The 16,932-nt window shown below is 38.1% G+C and overlaps 1 protein-coding gene across 6 annotated transcripts in view; it reads left to right on the top strand.

Moving 5' to 3' along the window:
• The window catches only part of ATM (ATM serine/threonine kinase), a 153,422-nt gene that overhangs the window by 133,544 nt on the left and 2,946 nt on the right, over positions 1-16,932 (top strand). For all 6 annotated transcript variants that reach the window (XM_027563834.1, XM_027563829.1, XM_027563831.1 and 3 more), the window contains 4 exons: positions 1,077-1,242; positions 2,569-2,655; positions 9,753-9,867; positions 10,580-10,643. In XM_027563834.1, coding sequence (XP_027419635.1) covers positions 1,077-1,242; positions 2,569-2,655; positions 9,753-9,867; positions 10,580-10,643 — 432 coding nt within the window. The remainder of the gene's footprint in view (positions 1-1,076; positions 1,243-2,568; positions 2,656-9,752; positions 9,868-10,579; positions 10,644-16,932) is intronic.

Below are 16,932 nucleotides of genomic sequence, written 5' to 3'. Positions count from 1 at the left end.
AGAAATGTCTGTGTAGGTATTATTGCAGGGCAGCAGTGGTGTCACAGGCTTAGAGAAGACTTGTGGACACAGTAGGGGAAGAAGAGGGTAGGATGAATTGAGAGAATAGCAAGAAAAATAGATAGCCAGTGGGGATTTGCTGTGTGACACAGGGAGCTCAATCCAGTGCTCCCTGCCAACTTAGAGCTATGGGATGGGGTGAGACAGAAGGAAGTTCAAGAGGGAGGGGATGTATGTGTACCTGTGACTGATTCATGTTGATGTATGGCAGAAACCAGCACAATATTGTAAAGCAATTATCCTCCAATAAAAATTTTTTTAAAAGGAGGGGACATATGTATACCTATGGCTGATTCGTGTTGATGTATGGCAGAAATCATCACAATATTAAGTAATTATCCTCAAATTAAAAATAAAATAATTTTTTTTTAAAAGATACAGATTTGGAAGTCATTAGTCCATAGGTGAGAATTGAGCCCTTTGATGTAAATAAGCTTTGCTTCAGAAAGTTATTATATAGGAAGGAAGTGTTGAAGGACAGATCTGAGATGTTCGGCTGCCCTGCTGCCACAGTCAAGAATCAATCAACCCGTGATTGATTCTTCCTTTTTCTTATCACACCCCTAGATCTGTGATATACCTAATAATATATGGAGCTATCTTTGGCATTTTTGTGTTTACTCCACATAGGTTACAGAATCACTCAAATTACAATTGAATTAAAACAAATTACAGTCACTGTTGGTGTGCCTCTTTCCCCTAAAATTAACATGAAAACCCCAAAGGGATTATATTTTGTTGTTAATTGCTTCCCTGACCAGACTTGTAGCTTCGTGTGTGTGTGTGCTTAGTCACTCAGTAATGTCCAGGTCTTTGTGACCCCATGGACTGTAGTCTGCCAGTCTTCTCTGTCTATGGAATTTTCCAGACAGACAAGTTTCTTGTAAGCAAAGATAATGTCTAGTTCTTCTTTTTATTACCTTTATACCTACTGTTCCATTTTCTTATTGAAACTCCTAGTACATATTAGTTGAACACAATACTGAGAAAATAATTTTATATTTTATCTATTAAAGGATATGCAGAAAAAGTCTTTTGAAGAGAAATATGAAACTTTCATGGAGATTTGCCAAAATTTTCAACCAGTTTTCCGTTACTTCTGCATGGAAAAATTCTTGGATCCAGCAGTGTGGTTTGAGAAACGATTGGCTTATACTCGGAGTGTGGCTACTTCTTCTATTGGTAATCTTCTTCTACATTTTAGTAGATTCAGCACTTCCTACATTCTGTGTTACAGGGAGATGATGATGGTGATCATGGTTTTTACCAAGCCACCATCATTAGATCATTGTGTTTCTTGTTGATCCTGATTCTTAGCTTCTAAATATAGCTCTTCTTATTTTGGCAGGAAAGAATTTCTTTTTCTCCAGGAAGAGAAGTAACACTGATTATTTTTCCTCTTTACTTAATAATGAATATGTCTTATTTTCTCTTCCCTCAATGTATTATTTTCTGGGATTTTCTTTGGAAAATAAAACTCATGATAATTCCATTTAAGTTATTTCCTTTAATTGTTACTGGTCTTTTGCATACAAACTTTATAACACAATGATATTAACACCCAATGATTGATTCTGTTTAATAGGAATAGGAATAATGATATGTATTTAAATATTCTGTGTACAATATATATTTTGACTTTTTAATTTGTAACAGTTTGGAACTAACAGTTAGTTAACAGTTAACAATATCTTAGAGTAAGGAAACTTAACAGGAATATCAGTGATCTATTGTTTTTAATAAAAGAACACTCTTTTCATCACTTAGGTACAGTATACCAGGAAGGCAGGACATGTATGTTTTGAAAAGTTTCTGGGTAATAATGAAACCCTCTTTTTCTACATTGAGAATCATGAATCTGATTCAACTCGTTTTATGAACAGGAAAGTAGGCCCGGTTAATGACAGAGCTAGCCAGGCATCCTGACACTCTGTTCACTATTTTTTCTGTAACATCTCATGGTGTTTTTCATTAGGTTAAAAACATTTCAAAGCATGCTATCATCTGTCTTAAAAATAGAAATGTGGTTTTTCCTGGATATATACCTGATTAAATGAATTAATGATTAATTTGTGTTAAATATAATTGATCAAGCAGAAGAAAGTTTCACTGAAGAATGAAGAATTTACCCCATAGGCATCTCAATTTAAAAGTATACTTAATAAATATTTGATTATATATAATGTACTGCTTTGGTAAATAATGGGTCTCAATTTTAACCACACTTATTTTGAAGTACAAATATTTGAATATATGTACATATTAGTAAAGGAAAAAAAATTTAAAAAGTCATCTAGGATTTGTAAAATGCAGTATAAATTAGAATAGCTGGCAAGATTTGACTTAAACTGAGCATGGCCAAAAGGAAATGTACAAAATATACAAAATTTCCTTTAGTAGGCACAAAAGCCTAATAGTCAATAGTATTAGTTCAAATTATGGCTAATTGTGTTATAGAAATAGATGATATCAGTGATTTCAGGGTTTTTTTGTTGTTTTTTTTTCTAGTTGGTTACATACTTGGACTTGGTGATAGACATGTACAGAATATCTTGATAAATGAGCAGTCAGCAGAACTTGTACATATAGATTTAGGTAAGTAACCAAAGATATATTTCTTTGTTCAGTAAATATTTGGTCATCAAGAAATTTTTGTTGTTGTTTGCCTACCAGGATTGCAAGTATGAAAGAGAGACAGATATATCAAAACAATAAATATTGGTTTTTTTTTTTTTTTTTTTAAACTTAAACACAGTGATACTGGAAGGAGTAGCTAATTCTGCCTCAGATAATGAGTGACATTTAAGCCAGGTCGAAAAGAAAGAAAGGATAATCTAGAGAGAAGATAGAGCAGATAATGAGGGGAAGGATATTGAAGATATAGCATGTTGTTGGAATGGGAAATTAAGAGTGGCTGGAGTGAAGTTTGTATGTAGTTGAGTAGCTTGAGATATAGACTGGTACGAGATTATAAAAAGCCAGGCCAAGAAGTTTCAACTTTAATCTTTTAAACAATGGAAAGTGAATGAAGATATATTTGATGAGGACATAATCCTGTTTATTGGAAAGATAATTTGGAGAACAGTATTAGCAGTAGGAATATAAGTTAGGGGAGATTATAATAGTTTAGACAAGAGATAATTTGGACTAAAGTTGTATGGACCATGAGATTGGATTTAGGGACATTTTTGTAGTAATTTTGCACCAGTGATGTAAGATGTGGAAATGAAGAGAGAGGGGACTCCAAGATAATTGAAGCTTCCAACTAAGGAGAACGGCAGGTTTTATGGAAAATAAGAAGCTGGTGAGCTTAGTTTTGTGCGTAGTTTTGAGATATTAATGGCATTTCCAGGGGAAGTAGGCATTTTAATATATAGGAAAATAAAGATGTTGAAAATAATAAGAGATGTAGAACCTTAAGCAAATAGAGTACAGTTAGTCACTGGACTAGAGGAGGTTCTAATCTTATACATCATTCTTGATGAAGAAGACTAAGGATAGAATTGTAAGGAATACTAACATTCAAAAGTCTGAGTCTTTGATATTCCCCAGTGGTCCAGTGGTTAGGACTCAGCTCTCTCACTGCCCAGGGCCCAGGTTCATTTCCTGGTTGGGGAACAAAGATCCCACAACCTACACAGCAGGCCCCAAAAGAAAGAAGGGGAAGAAAAAGGCTGAGTCAGAAAAAAAAAATGAGGAATAACCAGCAAGTAATAGAATCATAGAAATTAGAAGTAAGGCTATCTTGGAAGCCAAGAGAGAATAAATTTTCATGGACGAAGAAGCGATGTGCTCAGTAGTATCTGATGCAGAAAGGTCAAATAAGATGAATGCTGAAAATAGGCCTTTGAACTTAATTAATCAATCTTAGTAAACTTTGGATAGAATGGAGGAAGTGAGATTGTGAAAAGGCAAGGATTGAATGGAGGTTTGGAAGTTAAGGACATGTAATAATAATGTGGAACTGTTCTGCAAGAAGTTTAGAAGTAAGAGAAGAATGAAGAGAAATTTGTTACAGAGATGGGAGGTACATATTTGGCCCCCTCTCCCACCCATGTTTGGAATTTTGAGGTGTTTTTATTCTTATTCATTTGCTCTCTTTCTTTTTTTGGCCACACTGCATGGCTTGTAGGACCTTAATTCTCTGACCAGAGACCAAACCTGGGCCTTTGGCAGTGAGTGTGTGGAGTCCTAACCACTGGACTGCCAGAGAACGTGCTCATTTGCTTTCTTAAGATGGGAGGTACTTATAGGAGAGACAAAAAGATAATTAAAATAGCAAGGGAAATCATAAAGTATGAGTGTGTAGAATCGGCTTAATACTGGAAGCATGTAGAAGAAAGGATGAACACATTATCATTAGGAAAGTTTTTGACCAGAGGGGAATTTGAGAAATTATATTTGCTATTGAGAACTGAAAAACATGTTTATTTGCTAAGAATTGGAGGGATGGTAACTGACCCTAAAAGAACAATAAAAATTTTTAAAGGGGTACCATGAAAATGAGACCACAAGTTGACTAGAAAGGGATATATAAGACTTGCCAAGCATTTTAAGGGATGCTTTCCTAGGATAATAATCCTAAATTTGTAGTATCATCATATGATTTCTTCCAGCAGTCCTCAGTATCCTTAGAGTTAAGTTCTACTTTGAAATGGTAAGCATAGAGGAACAAGGGGCCAGGAAGATTTAAAGTACTAGTAAGAGTAATCAACTTTGCAGGCTATACCCTGAGCTGAGTAGGGAAACAAGAGAGACTAACAGACTAGAAATCTCGATGAGTTTGAAGATTATTTAATAAGAATAAAGGGATAGAAAGAGAAGAGGTTTTAATTAGAATGTAGAATTTAAGATTACTTAGGAAGTACTGTTTTAGGATATGGTAAGTTTTATAGTCCAGATGTTCCAGCTGGATTTAGAAAAGGCAGAGGAACAAGAGATCAAATTGCCAGCATCCATTGGATTGTAGAAAAAGCAAGATAATTCCAGAAAAACATCTACTTCTGCTTCATTGACTATGATAAAACCTTTTACTGTGTGGATCACAACAAATTGGAAAATTTTTAAAGAGATGGGAATACCAGACCACCTTACCTGCCTCCTGAGAAATCTGTATGCAGGTCAAAAAGCAACAGTTAGAACCGGACATGGGACAATGGACTGGTTCCAAATTGGGAAAGGAGTATGTCAAGGCTGTATATTGTCACCCTGCTTATTTAACTTAAAGACAGAGTACATCATGCAAAATGCCAGATTGGATGAAGCACAAGCTGGAATCCAGATTGCCGGGAGAAATATCAATAACCTCAGATATCCAGATGACACCACTCTTATGGCAGAAAGTGAAGAGGAACTAAAAAGCCTCTTGAAAGAGAAGAGTGAGAAAACTGGCTTAAAACTCAGCATTCAAAAAATGAAGATCTTGGCATCCGGCCCCATCACTTCATAGTAAATAGATGGGGAAACAATGGAAAAAGTGACATTATTTTCTTGGGCTCCAAAATCACTGCAGATGGTGACTGCAACCATGAAATTAAAAGATGCTTGCTCCTTGGAAGAAAATCTATGACCAACCTAGCAACAGCATGTTAAAAAAGAGAGACATTACTTTGCCAGCAGAGATCCATCTAGTCAAAGCTATGGTTTTTCCAGGAGTTCTCACATCTCCAGGATGTGAGAGTTGGCCCATAAAGAAAGCTGAGTGCTGAAAAATTGATGTTTTTGAACTGTTGTGTTGGATAAGACTCTTGAAAGTCCCTTAGACTGCAAGGACATCAAACCAGTCAATCCTAAAGGAAATCAACTCCCAATATTCATTGGAAGGACTGATGCTGAAGCTCCAATACTTTGGCCACCTGATGCCAAGAGCTGACTCATTGGAAAATACCCTGATGCTGGGAAAGATTGAGGGCAGGAGGAGAAGGGGACAACAGAGGATGAGATGGTTGGATGGCATCACCAACTCGATGGACATGAGTCTGAGCAAGCTCCGGGAGTTGGTGATATACAGGGAAGCCTGGCATGCTGCAAATCCATGGCATCACAGAGAGTTGGACACGACTGAACTGAACTGAAGTTTTATAGTGTAAGTTTTCACTTAGCGGTTTGCTAAGAGAGAGTAAAACTGAATTTCATTAGAACAGATAAGATCAAGGATATTATATGATTTTCCCCAGAACGAATTCCAGAGTTAGGACAGAGAGAGAAAGATCGTGAGCTAGATCCATGTCAACATTCAATGAATTTGAGAGTAATTCTTAGAAGCTGGGGTATAGTAAATACGAAAATGAGTGGAGTTGTTGGAGCCTGAATATGGGAACTCAGTACAGGAGTGAAATTTTGCATAAGAATGAAAGGACAGTGGTCTGGAAGGGACAAAGTAGAGATAGTAGTATGCCAACCTATGTTCAGGCCATGCTAAATGCATCTATAAGTGAGAAAGGTAAATTGGTATAGCTACTTTGTGATACTGTTTGGGATTATCTGCTAAAGCTGGGAGTTGTGACCCAGCAATTCCACTGCAGTAGAAATACACACCATGTGTATAAGAATGTTCATAGTAGTACTATTCATAATACCCCAAACTGGAAATAGCCCCAATCCCCATCACAAATAGAATGAATGAATAGTTTATAACCACCCTGAATGCATCCAGTCTTGTCTGATCTTGGAAGCTAAACAGGATTGGGCCTGGTTAGCACTTGGATAGGAAAATGGATGAATGAATTGTATTGTATTCATTGAATGAAATACTATATAACAATGAGATTGGATAAACTATAGCCACACACAACATGGAAAACTCACAAATACAATATTAAGTGAATCTAGATATGAAAAAATATATACTGTATAATACTGATAAAATTAACCTACAGTGTTAGAAGTCAGGATAGTGGTAACCCTTTGAAGAGGTAGTTCATGATTGTTAGGGAGATGGGGTGGGGCTTCTGGAATGCTGGCTACATAGATTTGTTTTGTAAAATCTCAATAACCATACACTTGAATGGCTTTGTTAATTGATTCACTTTTCTGTGTATCTCTTTGACTATCCATTGCTGCATAAGAAACCACCCTATACTTAGTAGCTTAAAACTACGATTATTATCTCTCACAGTCTATGGGTTGACTGGACTCAGCTGGACGGTTCTAACTTAGGATCTTTCATACTATTGTAGTCAGAACCTGGGGCTGAATTTGCGTTAGGGTTAAACTGGGCCAGTGTCTAGGATGGCTTCTTACACGTTTGATGCTTCATTGCTCCTCCATGTGACCTTCTTTGTATAGCAGAGTAACCTGAACTTTGTGTGTGTGTGTGATTAAAAGTATATTAGTTTTTTTAAAAGTAGCTCTCCCTAAGATTTGTTCTTATTTGCCTGAGGTCTTTTTTTTTTTTTTTTCAATTGAAGGATAATTACCTTAAAGTATTATGTTGGTTTCTACCAAACATCAACATGAATCAGCCATATAACCTGAATTTCTTATAACACATCTCAGGGCTCCAAGAGGAAGGAAGTGGAAGTTAAGAGCTAGCATGCAACTGGCACAGTGTCACTTCTGCTATATTTTAAGTCATAGTAATGTCATAGTACCCATCCAGATTCTCCCCTCTCTTTCTGGGACTCCAGTAACAATATATTAGACCATCTCACTGTTACATATATTCTGTTTACCTCCTTGTCTATATTTTTCAAACCTTGTTTTTCCTCCAGCTCACCTGTGGTGTCAGTGGAAACCATACAGGAAGCCTGGACTTCCAGTCTCACCCAGCTATAGCAAGGAACCCCCTCTCCCCAGTCTCACCCAGCTATAGCCCGGAACCCCCTCTCCTCTTGGATGTCAGAGGAGGGCAAGTGAGGAATCTGGTCTTCTATCATCACTTAGCAGTTGCTTCAGTATGGTTACTTCAAAAGGCAGCAAAAGCAGAAGTATAAATCCAGAGTCTCGTAATATACAGAAAGGTTGATTTCAATTGAAAATCATTTGTCAGGAAAATCATAGTTTGAATGAAAAACAATAAATATCAGCACTAAGATGACAAAGGATTATCTGAAAAAGATTTTAAAGCAGCCATCATAAAAATGCTTCAAGGAGTAATTGCAAACATGTTTAAAAGAAATGAAAAGGTAATAAGTCTCAACATGGAAGCAGTCTCAGCATAAAAATAGGACATATGAAAGAACCAGGTGAAAATTTTAGAACAGTAAAATGCAATAATTAAAATTTTTTAAAACTCAGTGGTTAAGCTCAAGAAGCAGAAGAAAGGATCAGTGAACATGAAGACAGAAGAGTAGAAATCATCCAGTATGACAACAGAGAAAGAAAAGGAGAACATCTTCAGCAACTTGGGCTAGACAAAGAGTCCTTAGACTTGACACCTAAAGCACAGTCCCTAAGAACTCTCAAACTTCACCAGTATAAACAAAACAAAAACAGTTATTAAATGGGTAAAAGGCATGAATAGACATTTCATCAAAGAAGATATACAGTTAGTAAATTCAGCACACAAAAGGATACTTACCTATACCACCAATTATAGCAGATTTCTTCGTAATAGCCCCAGATTGGAAGCAATCCAGATGTCCTTTAAATGGGCAAATGTTTAAGCAAAATGGTACATCCATACTGTGGAATACAACTCAGTATAGATGACAGTTTGGATGATTCTCTTGAGAATTATGTTGAGTGAAAAACTAATCCCCAAAGGTTACATACTGTTTAACTCCATTTATATAACATGCATGAAATTACAAAATTATAAAAATGGAAAACAGATTAGCGATTACTGGAAGAAGAGAGAGTAGAGGTAGGCCTTGGGAGGTAAATAGATGTGCTTAATATAGCATAATCTAATATAGCAGAGCGCAAAGAATTGATGCTTTCAAACTGTGATGCTGGAGAAGACTCTTGAGAGTCCCCTGGACAGCAAGGAGATCAAACCAGTCAATCTTAAAGTTAACCCTGAATATTCATTGGAAAGACAGATGCTAAAGCTGAAGTTCTGATACTTTGGCCTCCTGATATGAACAACTGACTCATTGAAAAGACCCTGATGTTGGAAAACATTGAAGACAGAAGAAGAAGGGGGCAACAGAGGATGAGATGGTTGGATGTTATCATCAATTCAATGGACATGAACTTGGGCAAACTCTGGGAGATGGTGAGGGACAGGGAAGTCTGGTCTGCTGCAGTCCATAGGGTCATGAAGAGTCAGACAGCTTGGCGACTGAACAACAGTAATATAGCATGAGAGATCCTTATAGTGATGAAAATATTCTATATCTTCATTGTATTAGTGTCAACATCCTGGTTGTAATATTGTACTATAGTTTTTTGCAAGATGTTACCATTGGGGGAAAATGGGTAAAATATATATATATATACATATCTTCTGCATTTTAAATTCTACCCTTCACTACCTCATTCTTAAAAGTCACCCTTTAATATAGGTTTCTCTGATTATATGTTAATAAATAATTTTTAAACTTGTTTTTTAAAATTTGAGGTTGATTTTTCTGGAGCATTTTGAAGATAAAGAAGGCAGGCAGAGCATAGAACAAATGACTGTTTGTTCTAATACTGATTGAATATTGGTGACAAGTTATTTGGTGCCTCTGCAAAGTTCACAGGCCAGTTGAGAGGAAAGAAATTAGCTCTGTGACCTCCTAACCTCACTATATTTTTTACTTTAGGAGTTGCTTTTGAACAGGGCAAAATCCTTCCTACTCCTGAAACAGTTCCTTTTAGACTTACCAGAGATATTGTGGATGGAATGGGCATTACTGGTGTTGAAGGTGTCTTCAGAAGGTAAGCCAAATAAGGTAAGGTAGGGTAGATGATTTTTGGTGTAAAAATTATTCAGATTATTGATTTCTATAGATTGTAGAATTCACTGCTAGAATCACATTCCAGTGCTTTACTAGTACTAAGGAAAAGACTATGGGTAAAAACAGTAATTTCCCCTTCCTTCAAACCACCTAGGATGTCACTCAATATAATACACATACTGTTCTCCCTTACTACCTCTGAAAGCAGCCTGCCTTTAGTTTTCACACCTCTGTCCTAGCTAAATCTTTGTTTATTGATCAGAACTTCTATTAGGTACTCATTCTTGGGTGCATAATTTATTCTAAAGAAGTTTATGGTGTGATACCAATTCCTGCTTTCCCAGCATAGGTCTACATACTCAATATTCTTTCTTTAGTCTACACACTCAACTTTTAACTTGGCAGATTCTAGTGAAAGTAAACTATTGATTACCATAATAATCAACTGAAAGAAATGTTTCATAGTAGTACCTTGTTATTCTTATAAATGCTAAGCTTATATTCACATACCTATTTATATTCTTTTCAGAAACATCTACTGAAAACTCACTCTGCCAAGTACTGTGCTCTTTGAGACATTAGTTTGGGCATTATTAACAAACATAGTTTCAGCACACTAGACAGGAATATATAGGAGATAAAGATACATTGAAAATGTTCGTGTAAAATTCATATTTACAATGTGTTTGTAGATGCTGTGAGAAAACCATGGAGGTAATGAGAAATTCTAAGGAAACCCTGTTAACCATTGTAGAGGTAAAGTATATTATTAGGAAAATTTTATTTCTCTACCTAATAGACTGCTGTCTTGTTGGGAGGGCACTGATTTGAGGTTCAGTACTTTGTTTTAAAGATGTGGGATGATACTGGCAGCAGGAGAGTTAATAGTGGTTTAGAAATGCCTTCAGTCCCCTCAAGTTTCTTGGAATGTACAGCACTATAAATAACCTCTGGTCTTCAGTACATACATCAGCACTGACATCTTAGTTATCTTGTATGGTATTATTTCCAGAATGGTCTCCTTTGGAGTTTTAAGAGAAATCAGTAAATTATATCTCCTTTCTGCTGCCCAGGTTCATAACCATGTAGTGAGTCAGATGGAGATCAGAGTGTCAGCACTGTTACTGCAGGAACATGACTGAGGAGTGAGGGCCAAGCTGGCTTGCTACTGGTGCCACCTCAGTGCCTCTCTACTTTCTTAATGTGGGGACAGCCCACTGAGTGGGGTTTGGGCCTACAGGGCCTAAACACTCCATCAGAATTACTGCTTCATGTTGATCAGGGCAGAAAAGGAAAGAAGTCCAGCGAATTTCCAGTGCTTATGACATTAATTCTACCCAAGTGAGATTTGAGTACCCGAGGCAGTCCTTTTCTCTCCTAGTACAGGGTACGGGGGGCAAGAGACCATGAGAGTATCCTCCTCAGAGAAGCATAGAAGTAGAGTTCTGTTAAACAGCATCGATGTTGACCAAATTTGAACTTCTAGGGATGAGGCAAGAACACTTGTATTTTAGAAAAGCTCTCCTACTGGCAGCCAAGGTTGAGAATCTCTGCTAATTCACTGGCATTAACCATTAAACCTGTGATCAACAACGCGTGGAACTATATGCCAAGGAGGGTGAAATTAATAGTCTTTTAGTGTGGTCCTATGTCTGCAACCTTTATAAACCAAAGTCCTCTTCATAGATCTTTCAACTGCTGGTGGCAATATAGGTTTTTGGTACAAAGAGTGTTAAAATAGGTCCCAATACTATGTTGATAAAATTAATTCCAAGGATGTGCTGTTCTCAAGGCTGGAAAAGCTTTCCTTTTTCCCATATTATTTTTATACATGTTATCATTTATTACAGTTTGCCATTGGTTCTGCAGCAAGAATAAATGATAACATGGATGCCTCAATAATGTGGAAATCAAGTTCTAAAATTAAATTATCTTGCTTTTTTGCATTTATGCCATAAAAAAATCTAAACTTTTCAAATTGATTTAAGATCCAAAGAAATTTAATATATTCCCCAGTATTTTACTCTGCTTAGTCTCAATCAAAAAGTTTTTTGTGCCTGGGTAGATTTAGGGGTTCCTGGCTTCCCTCGTGGCTCAGAGGTTAAAGTGTCTGCCTGCAAAGCGGGAGACCTGGGTTTGATCCCTGGATCGGGAAGATCCCCTGGAGAAGGAAATGGCAACCCACTCCAGTATTCTTGCCTGGAGAATCCCATGGACAGAGGAGCCTGGTGGGCTACAGTCCACAGGGTCATAAAGAGTCATACACAGCTGAACGACTTCACTTTCACTTTCACTTTCACTTTTGGTATTTGAATCCTGAGCTACCGCTTGGCGGAAGAGGGTTATTCCCTCAATGCCTCAGAAGTTTTACTGGTTGAATGCCAAATTACTCAGGAGCCTCATTGTTCAAGGAGTAGTAGAATATAAAATTAGATAGGTAAGAGTGAACAGATTATCTAGGGATTCCTACATGAGTGTGAGTACTTTAGATTTTACAGAGTAAGATGTAAACTGTTGGGGAGTTTCAGACTTGAGAAGTGATCCGCATCTCCACCTGCAATAACTGTGTAACATAAGCTTTATAAGCTTTGTGTATTTTACACTGACCTGCCTACTCTATCCTCTGTAAACCTGTCTGAATTTCCTCAAATTATTTGGTGTGGTTGTCCCAATCTTCAAGAGTAGTTTCTCAATTGACTTCACTATGGACTTTGTATCTTCAGCTTTATCAGGGTACTTCTCATGAGTTTTACTGGATCCCAGTCCTCTGGAATGTTATTGTAGTCTATTCTCCTGTCATTATGTTTACAAATTATTTTGGTACTCAAATACTACTCCATATATAGGTTTCAGAATGCCAGCCATAGCAGTAGACCTTTGGTTCTGAGAAGTTTTCAATAAATTATACCTTTTCTCTCTTATCCAAATTTGGAACTAAGTGAAAAAGAAAGAGCCTTAAGAATAATATATAGAAGATGGCGAGGAATAGGACAGGGAGATAGATCACTTTCTCACCCACAAATACATCAAAAGATCATTTGAATGTGGAGCAACTTCCACAAAACAAGTGAACACTGGTGGAGGACACCAAACACCCAGAAAGGCAACCCAAAAGGAGATAGAACAAAAGATAAAAGACGAAGAGAGAGACAAAGGACTTAGGGACAGAGACCTGTCCTGGGGAGGGAGTCATGAAAAAGATTCCACACAAGAGGAAACCCTCTCACAGGAGAGATCAGTGGGGAGCTCTGGAATCTCAGAGGGCAACATAACCAGAAAATAAAACACCAAGAATACGCATCTAACCACAATTACTGCAGAGAAAAGGCTCAGGTGATTGTGTTTGCCTGCAGCAAATAGGGGCTGGGCGTGGAGGTGTGGGCTGCATCATCCGTCCTTATGATAAGGACTGGGCTTGAATGGCCTGAGGACAATCTAAGGGGGCTAAAGGGACATAGCAACCCTAACCATAGGACTGCCAGATAGACAAAAAAAAACTGAACCTTTCCTGCAGGAAGGCTCTAATTGGCACAGTGACACCTGGCATGCTTGCACCCTAGGGAATACCAAAGGAGAGCAAGCCTTCTACCATTTACAACCCTCCCTTCCTGGAGGCAGAGAGGCAGGAGTGCGGCAACCAGAGGCAGAAAGGCAAGGGGCCACTGCAGTCTCGGCTCCGAGATCACATCTCCCACCAAACTGAGCAGGCTGCCAGTCACAAACCACATCTTTCTGGGATTCGGACAGATCACATCTGCCAGGAGTGTTACAACCTGAGACCAGCTTTCCAGAAAAGACACATAGCGCACCTGGGACTGTGCCCTTGTGGCACACCAGGGAAACCAAGCGGCCAGGACTGGGCAGGTGCATGAGATTCATGGCCTACCTGGGACAGTGTGCTTATTGAGCACCCGATCACCTGAGCAGCTTGGACCTGAGAAGTGCACAAAACGCAGGGTCCACCTGGGACAGTGCCCTCGCAGAGCACCTGGGAGCCTGAGCACTGTGGACCCAGGAAGTACATGCCGCTTTGGGCTGCTGCAAACAGTGGTCCATCCACTGTGAGCACTCCCCACACATACCCACATACCAGCCAATTTTGTTTGCAGTGTCCCTTGCTCTCCACAGCACAACTGAGCAACTGAGCATGAATAAGTGGCCACCTTCACCTCCTCATGCCAGGGCAGAGATTAGACACTGAAAAGACTTGCAAACAGAAGAAGCTAAGATAAGCAAAGAAGCTCTGTGGGTGGAGAAATCTTGAGGCTACTAAGAGGAGAACCAAAACCCAGAGGCAGAAGGCTCAACTCCAGAACTTTAGACCATCATAGAACTCCTGATGCCAGCAAATGTTAATAGACAAAAGCTTACCCAAAAGTCCCCACACCTACACTGAAACCAAGCTCCACCCAAGAGCCAGCAAGTTCCAGTGTGAGACACTTGACACTAATTCTCTAGCAAAACAGGAACGCAACCCTGAATATTAGGAGTCAGGCTGCCCAAAGCCATACCAAACCCATAAACATCACAAAACTCACTGCTGCTACTACTAAGTTGCTTCAGTCACGTCCGACTCTGTGCGACCCCATAGACGGCAGCCCACCAGGCTCCCCTGTCCCTGGGATTCTCCAGGCAAGAACACTGGAGTGGGTTGCCATTTCCTTCTCCAATGTATGAAAGTGAAAAGTAAAAATGAAGTCGCTCAGTCGTATCCAACTCTCAGCATCCCCTTGCACTGCAGCCCACCAGGCTCCTCCGTCCATGGGATTTTCCAGGCAAGAGTACTGGAGTGTACTGGACACTTAATTGCACTCCAGAGAGAAGAGATCCACCTCCATCCACCAGAACACAGATACAAGTTCCCCCAACCAGGAAACCTTGATAAGCCACTGGTCTAATCCCACCCACAGGGAGCAGACAACACAATTAAGAGGAGCCATGACCCTCCAGCCTGCAGAAAGGGGACCCCAATCAGCAATCTAAACAAAATGAAAAGGTGGAGAAATACCCAGCAGGTGGAGGAACATGATAAAAACCTACCAAACCAAACAAAAGAGGAGATAGGGAGTCTGCCTCAAAAATAATTCAGAATAATGATAGCAAAGATGATCCAAAATCTTGAAAACAAAATGTAGTTACAGATAAATAGACTGGAGACAGGGATTGAGAAGATGCAAGGAATGTTTAACAAGAATATAGAAGAAATGAAAGAGTCAATCAGTAATGAACAGTGCAATAACTGAGATTAAAAACACTTTGGAGGGAACCATAGTACAGTAACTGAGACAGAAGAAAGGATAAATGAGGTGTAAGATAGAATGGTGGAAATAAATGAAGCTGAGTGGAAAAAAGAATAAAAGGAAATGAGGACAACCTCAGAGACCTTTGGGACAATGTTAAACACCCAAACATTCAAATCATACGTGTCCCAGAGGAAGAAGACAGAAAGGGCATGAGAAAATACTGAAGGAGATAATAGTCAAAAACTTCCCTAAAATGGGGAAGGAAATAGCCACCCAAGTCCAAGAAACCCAGAGAGTCTCAAACAGGATAAACCCAAGGCAAAAAACCTCAAGACACATGTTAATCAAACTAACAAAAACACAAAGAGCAAATATTAAAAACAGCAAGGGAAAAGCAACAAATAACATACAAGGGGATCCCCATTAGGATAACTGCTGGTCTTTCAATAGAAACTCTTTAGGACAGAAGGACATACTTAAGTGTCCACTTTCACCACCAGTACTGAACATAGTTTTGGAAGTCCTAGCCACAGCAATCAGAAAAGAAGAAGAAATAAAAGGAATCTAGATTGGAAAAGAAATAAAACTCTTCACAATGTTTGCAGATGACATGATCCTCAACATAGAAACACCTAAAGAGGCCACCAGAAAATTACTAGAGCTAATCAATGAATATAGTAAAGGTTCAGGATATAAAATTAATATACAGAAATCCCTTTCATTCCTATACACTAATAATGAAAAATCAGAAAAAGAAATTAAGGAAACAATCCCATTCACCATTGCAACGAAAAGAGTAAAATACCTAGGAATAAATTTACCTAAAGAAATAAAAGACCTATATATAGAAAACTATAAAACACTGATGAAAGAAATGAAAGATTACACAAATAGGTGGAGAAATATATCATGTTCATGGATTGGAAGAATCAGTATAGTGAAAATGAGTATACTACCAAAAGCAATCTATAGATTCAACACAATCCCCGTCAAGTTGCCAACAGTATTATTCACAGAAACAAGACAAATAATTTCACAATTTGTATCAAAATACACAAAACCTCAAATAGCCAAAGCAATCTAGAGAAAGAAGAATGGGAGTGGAGGAATCAACTTTCCTGACTTAAGATTATACTACAAAACCACAGTGATCAAGACAGTATGGCACTGGCTTTGTGTCAGAAATATAGATCAGTGGAACAAAATAGAAAGTCCAGAGTCAAATCCACATACTTACGGACACCTTATCTTTGACAAAGAGGCAAAAATATACAATGGAAAAAAGACAGCCTCTTCAATAAGTGATGCTGGGAACACTGGTAAACCACATTTAAAAGAATGAAACTAGAATACTTTATAACACCATACACAGAAATAAACTCAAAAATGGATTTAAAAGACTTAAATGTACCACCAGAAAATATAAAACTCTTAGAGGAAAACAAGCAAAACACTCTCTGACATAAAATCACCTGAAGATATCTTCTCTGATTACTTCCCAGAATAATGGAAATAAAAATAAACAAATGGGACCTAGTTAAGCTTAAAAACTTCTGCACAACGATGGAAACGATAAGCATGGTGAAAAGACAACCTTCAGAATGGGAGAAAATAATAGCAAATGAAGCAACTGACAAAGAATTAATCTCCAAAATATACAAGCAATTCATGAAGCTCAATACCAGAAAAACGAACAACCCAATCAAAAAATAAGTAAGAAAACTAAACAGACATTTCTCCAAAGAAGACATACAGATGGCTAATAAACACATAAAGAGATGCTCAAGATCACTCATTATTAG

This window comes from Bos indicus x Bos taurus, chromosome 15 (assembly GCF_003369695.1).
Source record: "Bos indicus x Bos taurus breed Angus x Brahman F1 hybrid chromosome 15, Bos_hybrid_MaternalHap_v2.0, whole genome shotgun sequence".
NCBI classification, from domain to species: domain Eukaryota; kingdom Metazoa; phylum Chordata; class Mammalia; order Artiodactyla; family Bovidae; genus Bos; species Bos indicus x Bos taurus.
This window is presented reverse-complemented; position numbering and strand designations above follow the sequence as displayed.